This window comes from Anomaloglossus baeobatrachus, chromosome 1 (genome assembly GCF_048569485.1).
Source record: "Anomaloglossus baeobatrachus isolate aAnoBae1 chromosome 1, aAnoBae1.hap1, whole genome shotgun sequence".
NCBI classification, from domain to species: domain Eukaryota; kingdom Metazoa; phylum Chordata; class Amphibia; order Anura; family Aromobatidae; genus Anomaloglossus; species Anomaloglossus baeobatrachus.
The window spans coordinates 706,060,258-706,076,369 of NC_134353.1; the positions used below are offsets into that span (position 1 = coordinate 706,060,258).

Genomic DNA, 16,112 nt, shown 5'->3' on the forward strand with positions numbered 1-16,112 from the left:
GCTAGTAAAAATTTGATATACTGCCTCTAAAAATAATTTTTTTCTAGTTTGATCTTTGAGACATCATCATCCATATCTATAACACTACAAAATGTGAACATTTAGAATAAAGCTTTAATTGAAATGTGTAAAATATACGCCACCTATTGGAAGTAGCGATCCTAAAAGTCACAAGTGGATTTTCAACAATCCTTTGCAATATGACTCAGGATATATAAGCCAGATCAGAATCCCAATTTGCAGACAGTGTTTCGGGGTGCTTTCCCCTCGTCAGTGCAAAGTATGGGGGTGTCTGATCTGGCTCATGAGAAAGCTATGTGGGGACCACGGGGGAACACTATTCTCCATAAGGAGACTTTGCAAGCCAGTCTGGCTGCCAGGTAAGGGGACTTATAGCTGCCACGCCCCTCTAAGAAATATTCAAATTGTCTCTCCAGTAAAGGCCCAGTCACACACAACGACTTACCAGCGATCCCGAAAACGATGCGACCTGATAGGGATCGCAGGTAAGTCGCTGGGAGGTCGCAGGTGAGATGTCACACAGTCAGATCTTACCAGCGATGCAGGAACAATACAGGTCGCAGTAGCGACCTGTATAACGATCTCAGCAGTCACTGTGACCCTGTCACACAGTGTCAAACACAGCGATGTGTCCTGCCCAGCAGGACATCGCCTTTGAAGAAAATGGCCTGGACCATTCTGCAACGATTAGCGATCTCACAGCAGGGGCCTGATCGCTGGTAAGTGTCACACATAACGAGATCGCTAACGGGATCGCTACTGCGTCACCAAACGGTGACTCAGCTGCGATCTCGCTAGCGATCTCGTTATGTGTGACAGTACCTTAAAGGAGACAAACTCTAGCACAGCGCCACCTATTGGAAGTAGCGATCCTAAAAGTCACAAGTGGATTTTCAACAATCCTTTGCAAACTGGCTTGCAAAGTCTCCTTAAGGAGACTAGTGTTCCCCCGTGGTCCCCACATAGCTTTCTCATGAGCCAGATCAGACACCCCCATACTTTGCACTGAAGAGGGGCAAGCACCCCAAAACACCGTGTCTGCAAATTGGGATTCTGATCTGGCTTATATATCCTGAGTCATATTGCAAAGGATTGTTGAAAATCCACTTGTGACTTTTAGGATCGCTACTTCCAATAGGTGGCGCTGTGCTAGAGTTTGTCTCCTTTACTGGAGAGACAATTAAAATATACGTGCATATTTGAGAACATGCAGAGGCGCAACATTCTGCAGCAGATTTAAAGGGAACCTGTCACCAGTTTTTTGCCCTATAAGCTGCAGCCACTGGGCTTTTATATACAGCATTCTAACATGCTGTATACAAGTGCCCAGGCCGCTGGGTATAACATAAAAAACACTTTATAATACTCGCCTAGAAGCTCGCTCCGGTGCACAACAGTCGGATGGGTGTCTCCGTTCTCCGGGACCGGCGCCTCCCCTTTTACCCATCTTGGTCTTCCTTATTCTGAAGCCGCGGTGCATGACAGGTCTACATCATACACACGAGCCAGCCTTGAGATCCCGAGCAGGCGCACTTTGATCTGCCCTGCTCAGGGCAGATCAAAGTATTGTAGTGAGGGACCTCAATGCCAGCGAGTGTGTATGATTTAGATGTGTCATGCACCGCGGCTTCAGAATAAGAAAGACCAAGATGGCCGAAAGGGGAGGCGCCGGTCCCGGAGAACGGAGACACCCATCGGACTGTTGTGCACCGGAGCGACCTTCTAGGCGAGTATTCTAAAGTGTTTTATGTTATACCCAGCGGCCTGGGCTCTTATATACAGCATGTTAGAATGCTGTATATAAGAGCCCAGTGGTGGTGGCTGCAGCTTAGGCTATGTTCACATTTCCGTTTTTTTGTGTCAGTCGGTCTGCGTTGCTTGACGTTTGTGACTGATGCGTTGTACAATGGGTGACAAGAAATGGAATTGATTATCAGGAGAAAGTGGATTCCTGTGGTGAAATTGTTTCAGTATAGAAACGAGAAAGAATGATCAGCTGATCGCTCTGAAAAGCCGGCTGATCGGATGATCACTCTCGAAAGCCGGCCACCGGGCGATCATTTCAGTTTAAAACCTGCGTGGGTGGCAGGGGAACTGATTTTACATGATTTTGGACGTTCTGCTGGACACGCTGGGCATGATCAGTAAAACTTGACTGATTCCTGCACTGGAATCCGTTGCGTGACGCAGGATAACGGAATCCTGAACCATGTGAACATCACTAATGAAACTGATGGTAAAAAAAAAAAACAAAAAACTGACAATGAGGGAGTTTGATTCCAAAAAACTGATGAATGGTTTGTGTTTTTACAAGTGATAAAAATAAGACATTGATGCCTAAAAAACAGAATCCAGTTTGCCTTTCACTTTTGTAATACGAAGAACAGTGATAAGTTCCCATCCTTGAGAGATCCTGTCTCAGCCCTTTTTCACTAGCAGTCCTCTATATAATGACATAGGGTCATAAAAACTCAGAAATCAATGCCCAAAAATACAGGCGTCTTGTTCGCAAACAGAATGAAAAATAACGAGAAGTAGTCTCTGTATTCAGGAATTGCATTCTAGAAAGCAAAATAATTGAAGCAAAGGACACTTGATGCAGGTCTGCTATGAAAAACACTAGTGAAACTAGTGTGGACATGAGAGTGCATTCCACAGATTTCTCATGGCAAACTTACCATTTTATAATACGTTATGTACAATACAAGGTAATATTGTGGTACAGCGTTAGCCAGAAAAATCAATTGAAATCCTACGCCCCAAGAATGACAAAAGCATTTTCTGGTTTCAGGCTGTGTGTGCACGGTGTGTTTATGCAGATTGTGGCCCAAATCTTCATGTCAACATAATCAATGAACATTCTAAAGGTCCAGTCACACTAAGCAACTTACCAGCGATCCCAACAACGATAGGGATCGCTGGTAAGTTGCTAGGAGGTTGCTGGTGAGATGTCACACTGCGATGCTCCAGCGATCCCACCAGCAACCTGACCTGGCAGGGATCGCTGGAGCGTGGCTACACGAGTTGCTGGTGAGCTCACCAGCAACCAGTGACCAGCCCCCAGCGCCGCGTGGAAGATGCTGCGCTTGGTAACTAAGGTAAATATCGGGTAACCAACCCGATATTTACCTTGGTTACCAGCTCACGCAGCTACACGTGCAGAGAGCAGGGAGCAGCGCACACTGAGCGCTGGCTCCCTGCTCTCCTAGTACAGCACACATCGGGTTAATTACCCGATGTGTACTGCAGCTAAATGTGCACAGAGCAGGGAGCAGCGCACAATGCTTAGCGCTGGCTCCCTGCTCTCCTAGCTACAGCACACATCGGGTTAATTAACCCGATGTGTCCTGCAGCTACATGTGCACAGAGCAGGAGCCGGCACTGACAGTGAGAGCGACGGAGGCTGGTATCAAAGGTAAATATCGGGTAACCAAGGACAGGGCTTCTTGGTTACCCGATGTTTACATTGGTTACCAGCCTCCGCAGAAGCCGGCTCCTGCTCCCTGCACATTTAGTTGTTGCTGTCACACACAGCGATCTGTGCTTCACAGCGGGACAGCAACAACTAAAAAATGGCCCAGGACATTCAGCAACAACCAACGACCTCACAGCAGGGGCCAGGTTGTTGCTGGATGTCACACACAGCGACATCGCTAGCAACGTCACAAAAGTTGTTCGTTAGCAGCGATGTTGCTAGCGATGTTGCTTAGTGTGACGGGGCCTTTAAGTGCTGTGCGCACGCTGCTTATTGTTTACTTGCAGATAAGAATCTGCAGCATGTCAATTGTTGGTGCGTTTTTCAGCCCTTCCATCCATTGACTTCAGTAAAAAAAAAAAACAACAAAAAAAAACAAAACATGCATGGCACAAAAATGCACCAAAAATGCATGTTTTTAGTGCATTTTTTCTGTCAAAAGGTGTAGATTTCATACAGAAAATTTCTGCAGTGTGCGCACGTAGCCTTAGACCGCAAGAATATATAATCCATGATCCTCCTTGACGCCATGTGGCACCTATTCCAGTGTTTACCTGATACTGTCACACCAAAAATACCCTCTATGCCAATAACTAGCTGAGGAGGGTCACCACTGCTGCCACTGACTGAATGGGTATTTCAGGAGCGAAGTACGGGAGAAGGAAGCACAGCACTAAAGGGGAACACGGAGGATGAGTATTATTGCTTAGTCTGAGTACTACCGTGTTTCCCCGAAAGTAAGACCCTGTCTTACATTAATTTTACCCCAAAAAGTCCCACCCTGTCTTACTTTTGGGGGAGGTCTTACATTAGCTGGGCCAATCAGCGCTCGAGCCGGGGGCCGGCGGTGACGTGGGGAGCAGGGGCGGCCAATTACAGCCCGAGCTGCTGGGCCAATCAGCGCTCGAGCCGGGGGCCGGCGGTGACGTGGGGAGCAGGGGCGGCCAATTACAGCCCGAGCTGCTGGGCCAATCAGCGCTCGAGCCGGGGGCCGGCGGTGACGTGGGGAGCAGGGGCGGCCAATTACAGCCCGAGCTGCTGGGCCAATCAGCGCTCGAGCCGGGGGCCGGCGGTGACGTGGGGAGCAGGGGCGGCCAATGAGCTGTTGAGCTGGGCGGATTGCGGGGTTAACACGGCGAGTTAACCCCATGAGCGCTGGACCCGCCCAGCTGCACCTGAGGACACCTCTGGAGCCTGGGGACCCAATGGGGGACAGCGGCGGCCCAAAGGTAAGGGCCTTACATTTCACAGCGGCCCCCCAACCCTGCCTTACATTCGGGGGAGGCCTTACATTGAAGGACCCCCCCTGTAACCCCCACCCTGTCTTACTTTCGGGGGGGTCCTACTTTCGGGGAAACACGGTATAAGCTAAGTGCCGAATTTCACATGATTTTATGTTCAAACTGTTTTTCGAACTAAAAGTCAACAAAAGCCAGCGGGCCCCTGATCAGCGATTCATATGATTTTAATGGTAGCATAAAATTTGTTTCTACTAATTTGTATAGATGGTACCAATATTTAAGAAAGGTAAGAGAGTGGATCCAGGCAACTACCGTCCAGTAAGCCTGACATCAGTAGTATGCAAAGTTTTTGAGGGCATTTTAAGGGATGACATGCAAAAATATATTGCAGAAAATAATATAACTGACAGACAGCATGGATTCATGAAAGATAAGTCGTGTCTAACCAACCTGTTCGGGTTCTATGAGGGGGTAAGTGCAAATTTGGATATAGGTAATGCATCTGATGTGATTTGGACTTTGCAAAGGCATTTGATACTGTACCACATAATAGCCTTATACTAAAGCTCCAGAAGCAAGGACTAGGGGAAACTATATGCAACTGGGTAAGGAATTTGCTAAAAGATAGGAAACAAAGTAGTTATAAATGGTACAGTCTCTAAATGGGCTATAGTCAGCAGTGGGGTGCCGCAGGGATCTGTGCTAGGACCGATTCTTTTTAATCTCTTTATTAATGACCTTGAGAATGGGATTGATAGTTTGGTGTCATCAGCAAAGACTGACACTTTACTATGTAGGATATTAAAAACTGACCTTGATAGTACCATATTACAAAAAAGATCTGTATAAGATGTCAGAATGGGCAGATACTTGGCAAATAATTTAATGTTGATCAATGTAAAGTAATGCACCTAGGACGGAGTAATCCTATAACTGCATATACATTAAATGGAAGTAAACTCGGGACTACAGAACAGGAGAAGGACTTGGGTATTCTCATTACAAATAAGCTGAGCAGCAGCACTCAATGTCAGGCAGCAGCTACTAAAGCAAACAAGATTTTAGGGTGTATAAAAAGAGATTAGATCCCGTGATCCCAACGTATTGTTACCCCTCTATAAATCACTTGTAAGGCCACATCTGGAATATGGGATCTAGTTTTGGGCTCCACATTTTAGAAAGGATATTAAGAAGTTAGAATCAGTTCAGAGGCAGCTAACTAGACTACTACAAGGAATGGAAGGCCTCCCATATGATGACAGGTTGAAAAAGTTAGATATGTTTAGCTTAGAAAAAAGACGTCTCAGAGGAGATCTCATTTATACGTATAAATTGTATAAATACATGTGTGGTCAATATAGAAGGACTGGCACATGACATTTCTTCGAAAGACAATACTAAAGACCAAGGGGCATTTCACTGCGAGTGGAAGAAAAGCGATTCTGGCAGCTAAATAGGAAAGGGTTCTTTACAGTTAGAGCAGTCAGACTGTGGAATGCCCTACCACAAGAGGTAGTAATGGCAGATACTATAACAGCCTTTAAAAAAGGGCTGGATGATTTCCTCAGTACACACAACATTGTTGGTTATAAATGTCTTAGTGACCAAATGTAGAACTGGTGGAGGAAGGTTGAACTAGATGGACCTAGGTCTTTTTTCAACCTTTGTAACTATGTAACTATATAAGGCCTCATGCACAAGGCGTATAACAGCACATAGATCAGAGCTGTATTGGGTTGCAATATGTAACCTACTAAATTGGGCACCATTTTACATCTATCTTCCTATGAAAGAAAATGAATGTTCATCCTGGCAGAATTTGTATAGAATTATAAAATTGTTTTTACAAACACAGGGATTCTTAGCTAGAAAGGAAGAGAGTATCTCAGACACACAGCAGACTACAGTCCCCAAAACTAATGAAAAATTATCAAACCCTAACATGCTGTGTACAGCAATCACCTGAGCTGACATTGATCTATCTTTGCAATAGGTCATCAAAATAAGAGTAATGCAACCCTTTAAAGGGAACCAATCACCAGGATTTTCGTATACAAGGTAAAGCCAGTGCTGTACTGGCACTATCAGGCTGATTCTATACATACCTGTAGTGGTCAGCTTGGATGTTTAGGTTTTGAAATCTAAGAAAGTGAAATTTATAAAATGAGCAGCTGCTAGAGTGACAGCTGCACTGGCGCAGATCATATATTCATAGTTATCTCCTCCCCGTTTGTATAATGCTTATGCTAATTCTAAGGCTATGTTCACACTAGAAAAATGATTTTTCTTAAGAAATTTCTTAAGAGTGAAGGATTAATGCACCTGCGTTTTTGGTGCGTTTTGACCGCTGGTTGCTCCCTGCGTTATTGTGCCAATTATATGGTAACTAACGCAGTTAGCTGCAGAAAAGAAGTGACATGCTCATTCTTTTTCTTAAGAAAATCTACTGAAAGAATTTTCTTAAGAAAAAAACGCAGTGTGCGCACAGCTAATTTTTTTGCCATAGGTTTTGCTGGGGAATGTCTGCAGAAAGGTTACAAGAATTTCTCAAGAAATTTCTGCAGCAAAAACTGACCAAAAACGCAGGTAAAAAACGCAGTGTGTGAACATAGCCTAACACTCACGTTGTCTAGCACGACCTGTGGTGAAGTCATACCCATGTGACCAGAAGGGGCGGGGCCTCAGCCACCAAAGCTGGATACCAGGTCACATGGGTATGACCTTCCACAGGCCCTTCAAGACAAAGTGAGTTGTTTGTATAATGCTTATGCGAATTCTAATGGGGAGGAGATAACTATGACTATATTATCTGCTCCAGTGCAGCTGTCACTCAACAAGCTGCTAATTTTATAAACTTCACTTTCTAGGATTCTGATTGGTTCCCTTTAAGTACATATGAATGATTATGTTTTGTTTTTCATGTCAAGCTAACCTTCATCCTGAAAATAATCCATTCCAATTGATAGTTTATTACATGCATTCTGTACTATATAAAAAGCTACACTTTAGGCTGAACCTGGGTCACTCTTAGGGAGTGTAATCGTTGCTTAAATTTTTAATTCATAAATCAGCAACTTTGTAATATATGAGGGGCTGCTGATAAGTCTTTGGCTTTACCCAGAATCTTTGGCTTTACCCAGAAAGAAACCAGATAGGATGATGAAACTTTACTTTTATTCCACATACTCTCCTCTGATGGCAACACACTTCTTACATCGGTATTCCAAGTTCTGTAAGCCTAGCAAAAAGAAGAATTTCGGTTATGCCTCAAACCAGGCATCCATAGCATCACAAATGGTGTGAAATTTGGTACCCTTGAGGTGTTTCTTTAGGTTTGGAAACAGATAATAGTTGGAACTAGATCTGGTGAATAAGGTGGGTGGTCAACCAGCTGGAAGCCAAGCTCTTACAGTGTTGCCGTTGTCACTTGTGCAGTGTGAACAGAGGTATTGTCTTGCAAGTACAAAATTCTTTTAGACAGCTTGCCACACCTTTTGGCCTTCAGAGCTGCCTCCAATTGGTCCAAATTTCAATGTAATACCTTGCATTGATGATGGAACCCTTTTGAAGGTAGTTCACTAGCAGCACACTCTCCTTATCCCAGAACACAGATGCCATCACCTTAGTGGCTGATTTTTGCACCCTGAACTTTTTTGGACAAGGAGAACCACTGTGCCTCCACTCTTGACTGCTCCTTGTTTTCAGGGTCATACAAATAAATCCAGGTCTCTTCCATAGTGACCAGTCAATCCAGGAAGTTGTTATCAGTCCGGAAACACTGACAAATGGACCGACTCGCATGCTTCTCTGATCTCTTGTCAAACATTTGAGGACCCACTTTGCAGATAGCTTCCTCATGTGCAAATGTGCATTGATAATGACACAAACACGTTCACAGGAAATCCCCATGATATCGGCTGTTGCTTTAGCTGAAATTCGTCGATTCTCCAGTATGAGGTTGTGCACAGCATCGACAATCTCCAGAATAACCACTCTCTGTCATCCAGGATGTTCCTCATCATTGGTGCTGAAGTGACCAGTTTTAAATTTGGCAACCCAGTTCTTAACTGTGGAATATGAAGGGCATTGATCCCCCAATGTCTACGACATATCACCATGGATATCATTCAAGGACTTTCCTTGCAGAAACAAGAACTTTATCGCTCCTCTGCTCTCAGTAGCTGTGAATATCGCATTAGACTCTGCCATTTTGTTTTCTTGCGTGCGTAGAACACTGTTGCCATAAGCGACAAACACAAAAGTTTGAAAATATTAGACAAGGCTTTTATTGAGGTAACATTTGTTACCATAGAAACAAAAAAAGATCACAAAGCCAAAGACTTATGAGCAGCTCCTCGTATGTTACCAAATTTTCTTCTCTCTTCCAAAATTGATCAGTCATTATCAAAATTCTCAATTCTGAGGTAAAATCAGTATTTTAAATTTATTTTGCTCACTTGTATAGAGATATTAATTTCACAGCGCTTTACAGATGTGATCATCACTGTCTCCATTGGAGCTCACAATAATATCTAAATTCCCTATCAGTAAGTCTTTGGAGTGTTGGAGAAACCCAGAAAAATATGGGGAGAACACATAAAATCCCTGCAGATGTTGTCCTTGGTGGGATTTGAACCCAGGACCACTGAACCACCATGCCACCCTCAATAAGACTTTCCCATTACTGAGATAGGAGATACAGTTGTTACTGATGAGATTCTATGTAGACAGAAGAGGGAGTGAAGTACTGCCTGCTCCTCCCTCTTCCCATCATAGAATCTCATCAGTAACATCTCCCATCTCAGTAATGAGAGTCTTCACGGAATACAGATTTTACCTCTGAACTGAGAATTTTGATAATGACTGATTGTGGCAGAGAAAAAAAAAGCAGATTTGTCTGACAAAATATATTACAAATTATAAACAACATATACATGGCTTAATTCAATAATCACTGGGGGAAACACAACCTGGAGTTCCCACAGGGGGGGGTGCCTACTTCAAAGAGCATTTTGAACAAAGAGGAGGGAAGAAAAAACGGCACCAAAATTGTATGCAAAAAGTGTTAAATTTTATTCACATAAAATATATGAGGATGCAACATTTGTCATAAGAATAAATAGTACAATATCAAATAGAAAATAGAAAAAAATGAGGAAAAATGGGGATGAGGAATGCAAGTGTGGGTAGAACACAAAAAGGGGGGGAAAGATGTAAAGTCCTACCCGTTGCCGTAACGGAACCCTGGGGGGGTGGTGTATCACTGAAATGTATGAGTCCAAAAAATGGACCCCAGCCCCCCAAGGTAGTAAATAACCCAGATGACCCTCCACAGAGGATGTATAGTCAAAGATTGAAGTACATGACCAAAAAACAGGTAGACAAAGTACTTAGAAGAAATATAGGGAGATAGTATCCACCAGAGTAGTCGTAAGGCAATAAAGAGGAGGCTGAAGCGTTGTGTGTAATGAATGATTATAGTCGTGAAGCCGAGAGGTGCCCAATAGCACATAAACGGCTAGTAAGAAATACACACACACAATCAGGTCCTTTATGCCCAGACTAGTCGTGGAGCTGGAGAGGAAGAAAAATAAACACACACAATCAGGTCCTTTATGCCCGGACTAGTCGTGGAGCTGGAGAGGAAGAAAAGAAAAATGTAAAGGGTCCCGTTAAGGGACACGAAAAAGAGGGCAGATATAAACAATTAGAAGGGTGTGCAGCCCAGCTCAAGAAGTGGACTAGTCGTGTGGCAGAGAGAGGAAGCAAGTAGGTACAAAAAAGGGAGTAGTCGTGAAGCCGAGAGGTGCAGTACAGCACAGTGACGGCCAAGGTAAAACAAGGAGGGAGAGGAAAAGCAAGTCTCTGGACCCACAGTGGTTATGTGAGTCAAAGGGGAGTGAAAACAGAGGAAAAGTGAGAAAAGCAAAGACTACCTGTACAAATGGAGGGAGGTGGCGGCAGGAGGACGGTCCCAACAGCTGTTTCGCCTGAACGCTTTTACAAGGGAAGTGGACCACTTCCCTTGTAAAAGCGTTCAGGCGAAACAGCTGTTGGGACCGTCCTCCTGCCGCCACCTCCCTCCATTTGTACAGGTAGTCTTTGCTTTTCTCACTTTTCCTCTGTTTTCACTCCCCTTTGACTCACATAACCACTGTGGGTCCAGAGACTTGCTTTTCCTCTCCCTCCTTGTTTTACCTTGGCCGTCACTGTGCTGTACTGCACCTCTCGGCTTCACGACTACTCCCTTTTTTGTACCTACTTGCTTCCTCTCTCTGCCACACGACTAGTCCACTTCTTGAGCTGGGCTGCACACCCTTCTAATTGTTTATATCTGCCCTCTTTTTCGTGTCCCTTAACGGGACCCTTTACATTTTTCTTTTCTTCCTCTCCAGCTCCACGACTAGTCCGGGCATAAAGGACCTGATTGTGTGTGTTTATTTTTCTTCCTCTCCAGCTCCACGACTAGTCTGGGCATAAAGGACCTGATTGTGTGTGTGTATTTCTTACTAGCCGTTTATGTGCTATTGGGCACCTCTCGGCTTCACGACTATAATCATTCATTACACACAACGCTTCAGCCTCCTCTTTATTGCCTTACGACTACTCTGGTGGATACTATCTCCCTATATTTCTTCTAAGTACTTTGTCTACCTGTTTTTTGGTCATGTACTTCAATCTTTGACTATACATCCTCTGTGGAGGGTCATCTGGGTTATTTACTACCTTGGGGGGCTGGGGTCCATTTTTTGGACTCATACATTTCAGTGATACACCACCCCCCCAGGGTTCCGTTACGGCAACGGGTAGGACTTTACATCTTTCCCCCCCTTTTTGTGTTCTACCCACACTTGCATTCCTCATCCCCATTTTTCCTCATTTTTTCTATTTTCTATTTGATATTGTACTATTTATTCTTATGACAAATGTTGCATCCTCATATATTTTATGTGAATAAAATTTAACACTTTTTGCATACAATTTTGGTGCCGTTTTTTCTTCCCTCCTCTTTGTTCAAAATATATTACAAAGTAGCTTATTTTCATGTGTACTATTCATTTAAGAAAAAAAAAATTAAACTACGGTCAGTCTTAAGTTCAGAGCAGGAATGTCATAAATACCACTAAATAGTCCTCTACCTTCTTCTGCCGCCCAGTTGTGTCCTCCTGTGACAGCATACTATTTGGCATTATCAAAATAGAAATATAGTAAAACTGTCATAGGAAAAAAAGCCTGAAAAATCAGAGCAAAGCAGTAGTTATGACAACTATGGTAGGAACTATAATGAGGCAGAGACCTTCAATACTGCGGGGATTTGTAGTGATGTAAACTTGATTTGTTTGACATTTGCTGAAAAGTCTTTGAATGGTGCCCAAGTCTTGAGGCTTAGGCTATGTGCGCACGTTGCGTAAATACATGCAGTTACGCTGCGCTTTGTAGCGCAGCGTAACTGCATGCGTCCTGCGTCCCCTGCATAATCTATAGAGATTATGCAGGAGACGTGCGCACGTGGCGTTTTAGAGCGCAGCGCTTCGGCTGCTGCTCGAAGCGCGCGTTCTAAGTGACATGTCACTTCTTCCGTGCGCTTTGCCTGCAGCCCCCGCTCTGTCTATGGCAGGAGCTGCAGGCAGAGCGCATGGAATCGGCTTTTTTGTTTTTTCACTACGGACATTTTCTGCAGCGATTTGAAGCGCACGTGTGCTCTTCAGATCGCTGCAGAAAATTCTGCAGTGACTGTACGCAACGTGCGCACATAGCCTTACACTGATAGGTCCACCATTCACTTCTTTCTGCTGCACAGATACAAGTTTCACAAGGTTTCTTCCAGTCACATGCATTGAACCTGCATCAAATCCTGAAGTGACTAAAGCAAGGAAATGTGCATGGGCTCCAGGTCTGGACTTGTGAGTACCGTATTTTTCAGACTATAAGGCGCACATAAAAGCCTATGATTTTCTCAGAAATCTAAAGTGCACCTTATAGTCCGGTGCACCTTGTATATATGAATACAAGCAAGCACTATGCCTCCTGTTAAGAGACATGCTTACTCATCTAAACCGGTCGCTCCGGTGCTGGTTGATCAGATGGGCCGCGCTGTTCTCCGGGACTGGCGCCTCCTCTTTCGGCCATCTTGCTCCTCTGTCTTCTAAAGCCTGTGTGCATGATGCGTCCACGTCATACACACTCGCCGGCACGGAGGTCCTGCGCAGGCGCACTACAATATCATACTTTGATCTGCCCTGAGTAGGGCAGACCAAAGTGCGCCTGTGCAGGACCTCAGTGCCGGCGAGTGTGTATGACGTGGACGCGTCATGCACACAGGCTTCAGAAGACAGAGGAGCAAGATGGCCGAAAGAGGAGGCGCCAGTCCCGGAGAACAGCGCGGCCCATCGGGCCAACCAGCACCGGAGCAACCGGCTTAGGTGAGTAAAGTGTTTATTTTCTAAAGTGCGGCCTGCGATCTTATATACAGCATGTTAGAATGCTGTACATAAGAGCAGCGTCGGATGGGCTACTGGAGGAAATGCCAGTAATGCCAGGCCTGGATTCAGGTACCTGCAGTGCACTCTGGAGCTCTTACCTGAGCTCCGGAGTGTAGCCTAGATTGTATGAACTTAATGCGCTGTGGCTTATAATCCGGTGTGCCTTATATATGAACCTAGGCGCCTTAGCAGGCTCTCATTACTAATGTGCCTTAAAATACGGTGCGCCTTATAGTCCGAAAAATACGGTATGTCCTCACATTTATTTACCCCAGATTTCGGCTGTATGGACTAGTATAGCTGACTGGCTACTCTTCCTGGAGTGCCATCTAGAAAGGGGAGGGAAAAAACCCTGAAGCAGAACACGCTCTGTTTTACAATGGCTTCCTACGTGTGAGACCTGCCACTGTATGGCATCCGGCACAGCCATCTCTTATATGGGGAGCTTCCCCAGTGCATATGCATTTATCTGAAGGGGAAAACCAGTGTGCTAAGATCCCAAGAGGAAACCATCTTTATTGCAAGACATGCCTATCCTAGGAACACCCTCCTGACTAAGTGGAAAGCCATAACTCTTATCTCCCATATTAATTGCCGCAGCAATATCTCTACCTTCAGCCTTATTACATTTCCCCAAAGCAGTACCACCACATTACACGTCCATTAATCTGAAGTCACGCATTCTGAACCACAGGAAATACAGGTATACTGCACGTACAGGCCGCTACTAAACGCAGGTCCACATCCGATCTAGCCCGAGGCCGACCTCCTTGTGCTGTGAGCCACACTCCATGGCTCAAGCCTCTACTACTCAATGAGCTTTGAGTGCCGATTTCTCTATCCTGACATACGCTCTATCAGCTGGACATCCCCACCATTATGTTACGGATAAGCAGAATTTTTGCTAAATAGTAAATAGTGAGGGTGACAGAAGCGGAAGAAAACAAGACCATTTAAAGTTTCCTATGTTACAGAATTGCAATGTACACAACTATCGGATGATATTCTTTTTTTCTTCCACCCATAGACTAGAATATGCTAGTCATCGATTTCTGTAGGAAAAACAAAGCACTGCCCCAAATGCTGTCCGTCTTTTCCAGACCGAAAATACATTTGTGTGAATGAGCCCTAAAGGTTATTCTTTACAGCAATTCTCCAATAAATCTCTAGAGTAACCACCGCCTGCTGAGGAAAAAAATCCAAATTGAGAGGAGGGAATTTCAGAATTATTAAACGTTAATTTTAACAAAGTGCTACATGGAAGACGAGGTCTTCTCAACCCCACACCTCGTGAAGGAGCCCCTTACATCATGGTGTGGGTGATGGATCATTCAGACACGCGTTTGTCACATATGACTGCTACGTTGTTTGTTTTTACAGATAGAAGTCATACCTATTCTAGTCTACGAAGCTGTTCACACGTCCGTGTCATTTTGTGGACCAAGTGTTATGCAACAAATCATGGTGCCATGTACGATTGCAATCAGAGTCTAAGTGTTCGTTAAAAAAATAAATACCGTAAACCTGTTATTTATCTGCTGTTTTTCAGACCGTATTCAGAAACCGCCATGTTTTTCCTGGAGTAAATCTGACAGTAAAGGCTGACACTGGCCAAATACTGATGAATCTAAAACCAAATTTTTGCCGAAGAGCAAAAAAAAAAAAACTAATGACCTCTGAATGAGTCCTAAATGTGATTTAGACAAGTGGTCCCAGCCCCCAAGGATGCGGCCACGCTCAGAGGCATCAGCCCCGGAGGATGCGGCCATCAGCCCTATACGGGGACACAGTCTCCATCTGATCACGGGGACATGATGGGTAGATTGGTCATTGCCTAGCTCCGGCTTAGCCACAGATTTACAAAGATGGCCACAATCCCAGGAGTGCACTTCTGTATCTGACAGAGGCGCAGTCCAGACTCGGCTGGTGGTCAGGGGACACTCCCATGTGGACCAATACTCCCTCAAACCATCCCCCAAGGGGTGGCTGCAGCCCAGGCCCTGCCAGCAGCCCGTATCAGTGGCCCCATCGCCCTGACAGCACAGGCCGGCGGTGCTCAGCGCAGCCCCGGGCATCAATCATCCCGCCCGCTCCCGCAGCTCCGTGCTCAGGGAGGGTGGTGACATCTGGGGAGGAGGGCAGGCCCGGGCGCAGCGGGGACAGACACACCCGACACTCGGTACTCACCACACCATGCCATAGGCGCCCTCCCCGATGTACGACAGGTTGGTGTATCGTGGGCCCACGTCAAAAGCCTGTCCTCGCACCATTTCTGGTCCCCCTCCGGGGTTTGACGAGGCCCCAGCCGCAGCCGCCATATTTGCTGTCAAGAGATAGCTTATCTCCTGGCGCTGTCCCTTGCAGGGCTGGCCTAGCTCCTTCCGCCGCCGCGGGTGCTGTCCTGCCGGGTGCTGAGGGCGCGGTGAGAGCCGGGACTGTGTCGCTCACTAGCTCGGTCGGTGCTTGTGTGAGGCGCTGCCTGGCTGACGCCTTCCCGCCCGCTGGGTGTGTGTGGGGAGGGGCATGTGGGCGGGGTCACAGAGGCGGAACCTCCCTCACGCTTTGCTGCAGTGGGCGGGGCCTTGTAGTGTTTTTTTTCACCTTCAAGCTTTATTCATATACGTTTGGTGGACATTTACCTCACCGCCAATGATGAGCCGAAGCCTGACTGAATGTTCTCATTGTGTTGATGGCAGACGGCAGCGTCAGGCCCAGTGCATGCAGATGACGCGCTACCCGCTGGAGGTAGCCTTCCATGTCACCTGCTGGTGTGAACAGTGTTCTGCTCTCCACTGCAACCTCAGGGCACGGGGAGCTGGTGCTTGTCCAGGATAGACGGGGCACAGGGGAGCTGGGTGTCCAGGAGAGACGGGGCACAGCGGAGCTGGGTGT

The 16,112-nt window shown here is 45.7% G+C and overlaps 1 protein-coding gene across 1 annotated transcript in view; it reads right to left on the bottom strand.

Annotated features, from left to right (window-relative positions):
* Positions 1-15,752, bottom strand: part of MAPK1 (mitogen-activated protein kinase 1) — a 107,846-nt gene extending 92,094 nt beyond the window's left edge. The window contains exon 1 of the mRNA XM_075321205.1: positions 15,408-15,752. Coding sequence (XP_075177320.1) covers positions 15,408-15,538 — 131 coding nt within the window. The 5' untranslated portion in view covers positions 15,539-15,752. The remainder of the gene's footprint in view (positions 1-15,407) is intronic.
* Between the last annotated feature and the right edge of the window lie 360 nt (positions 15,753-16,112).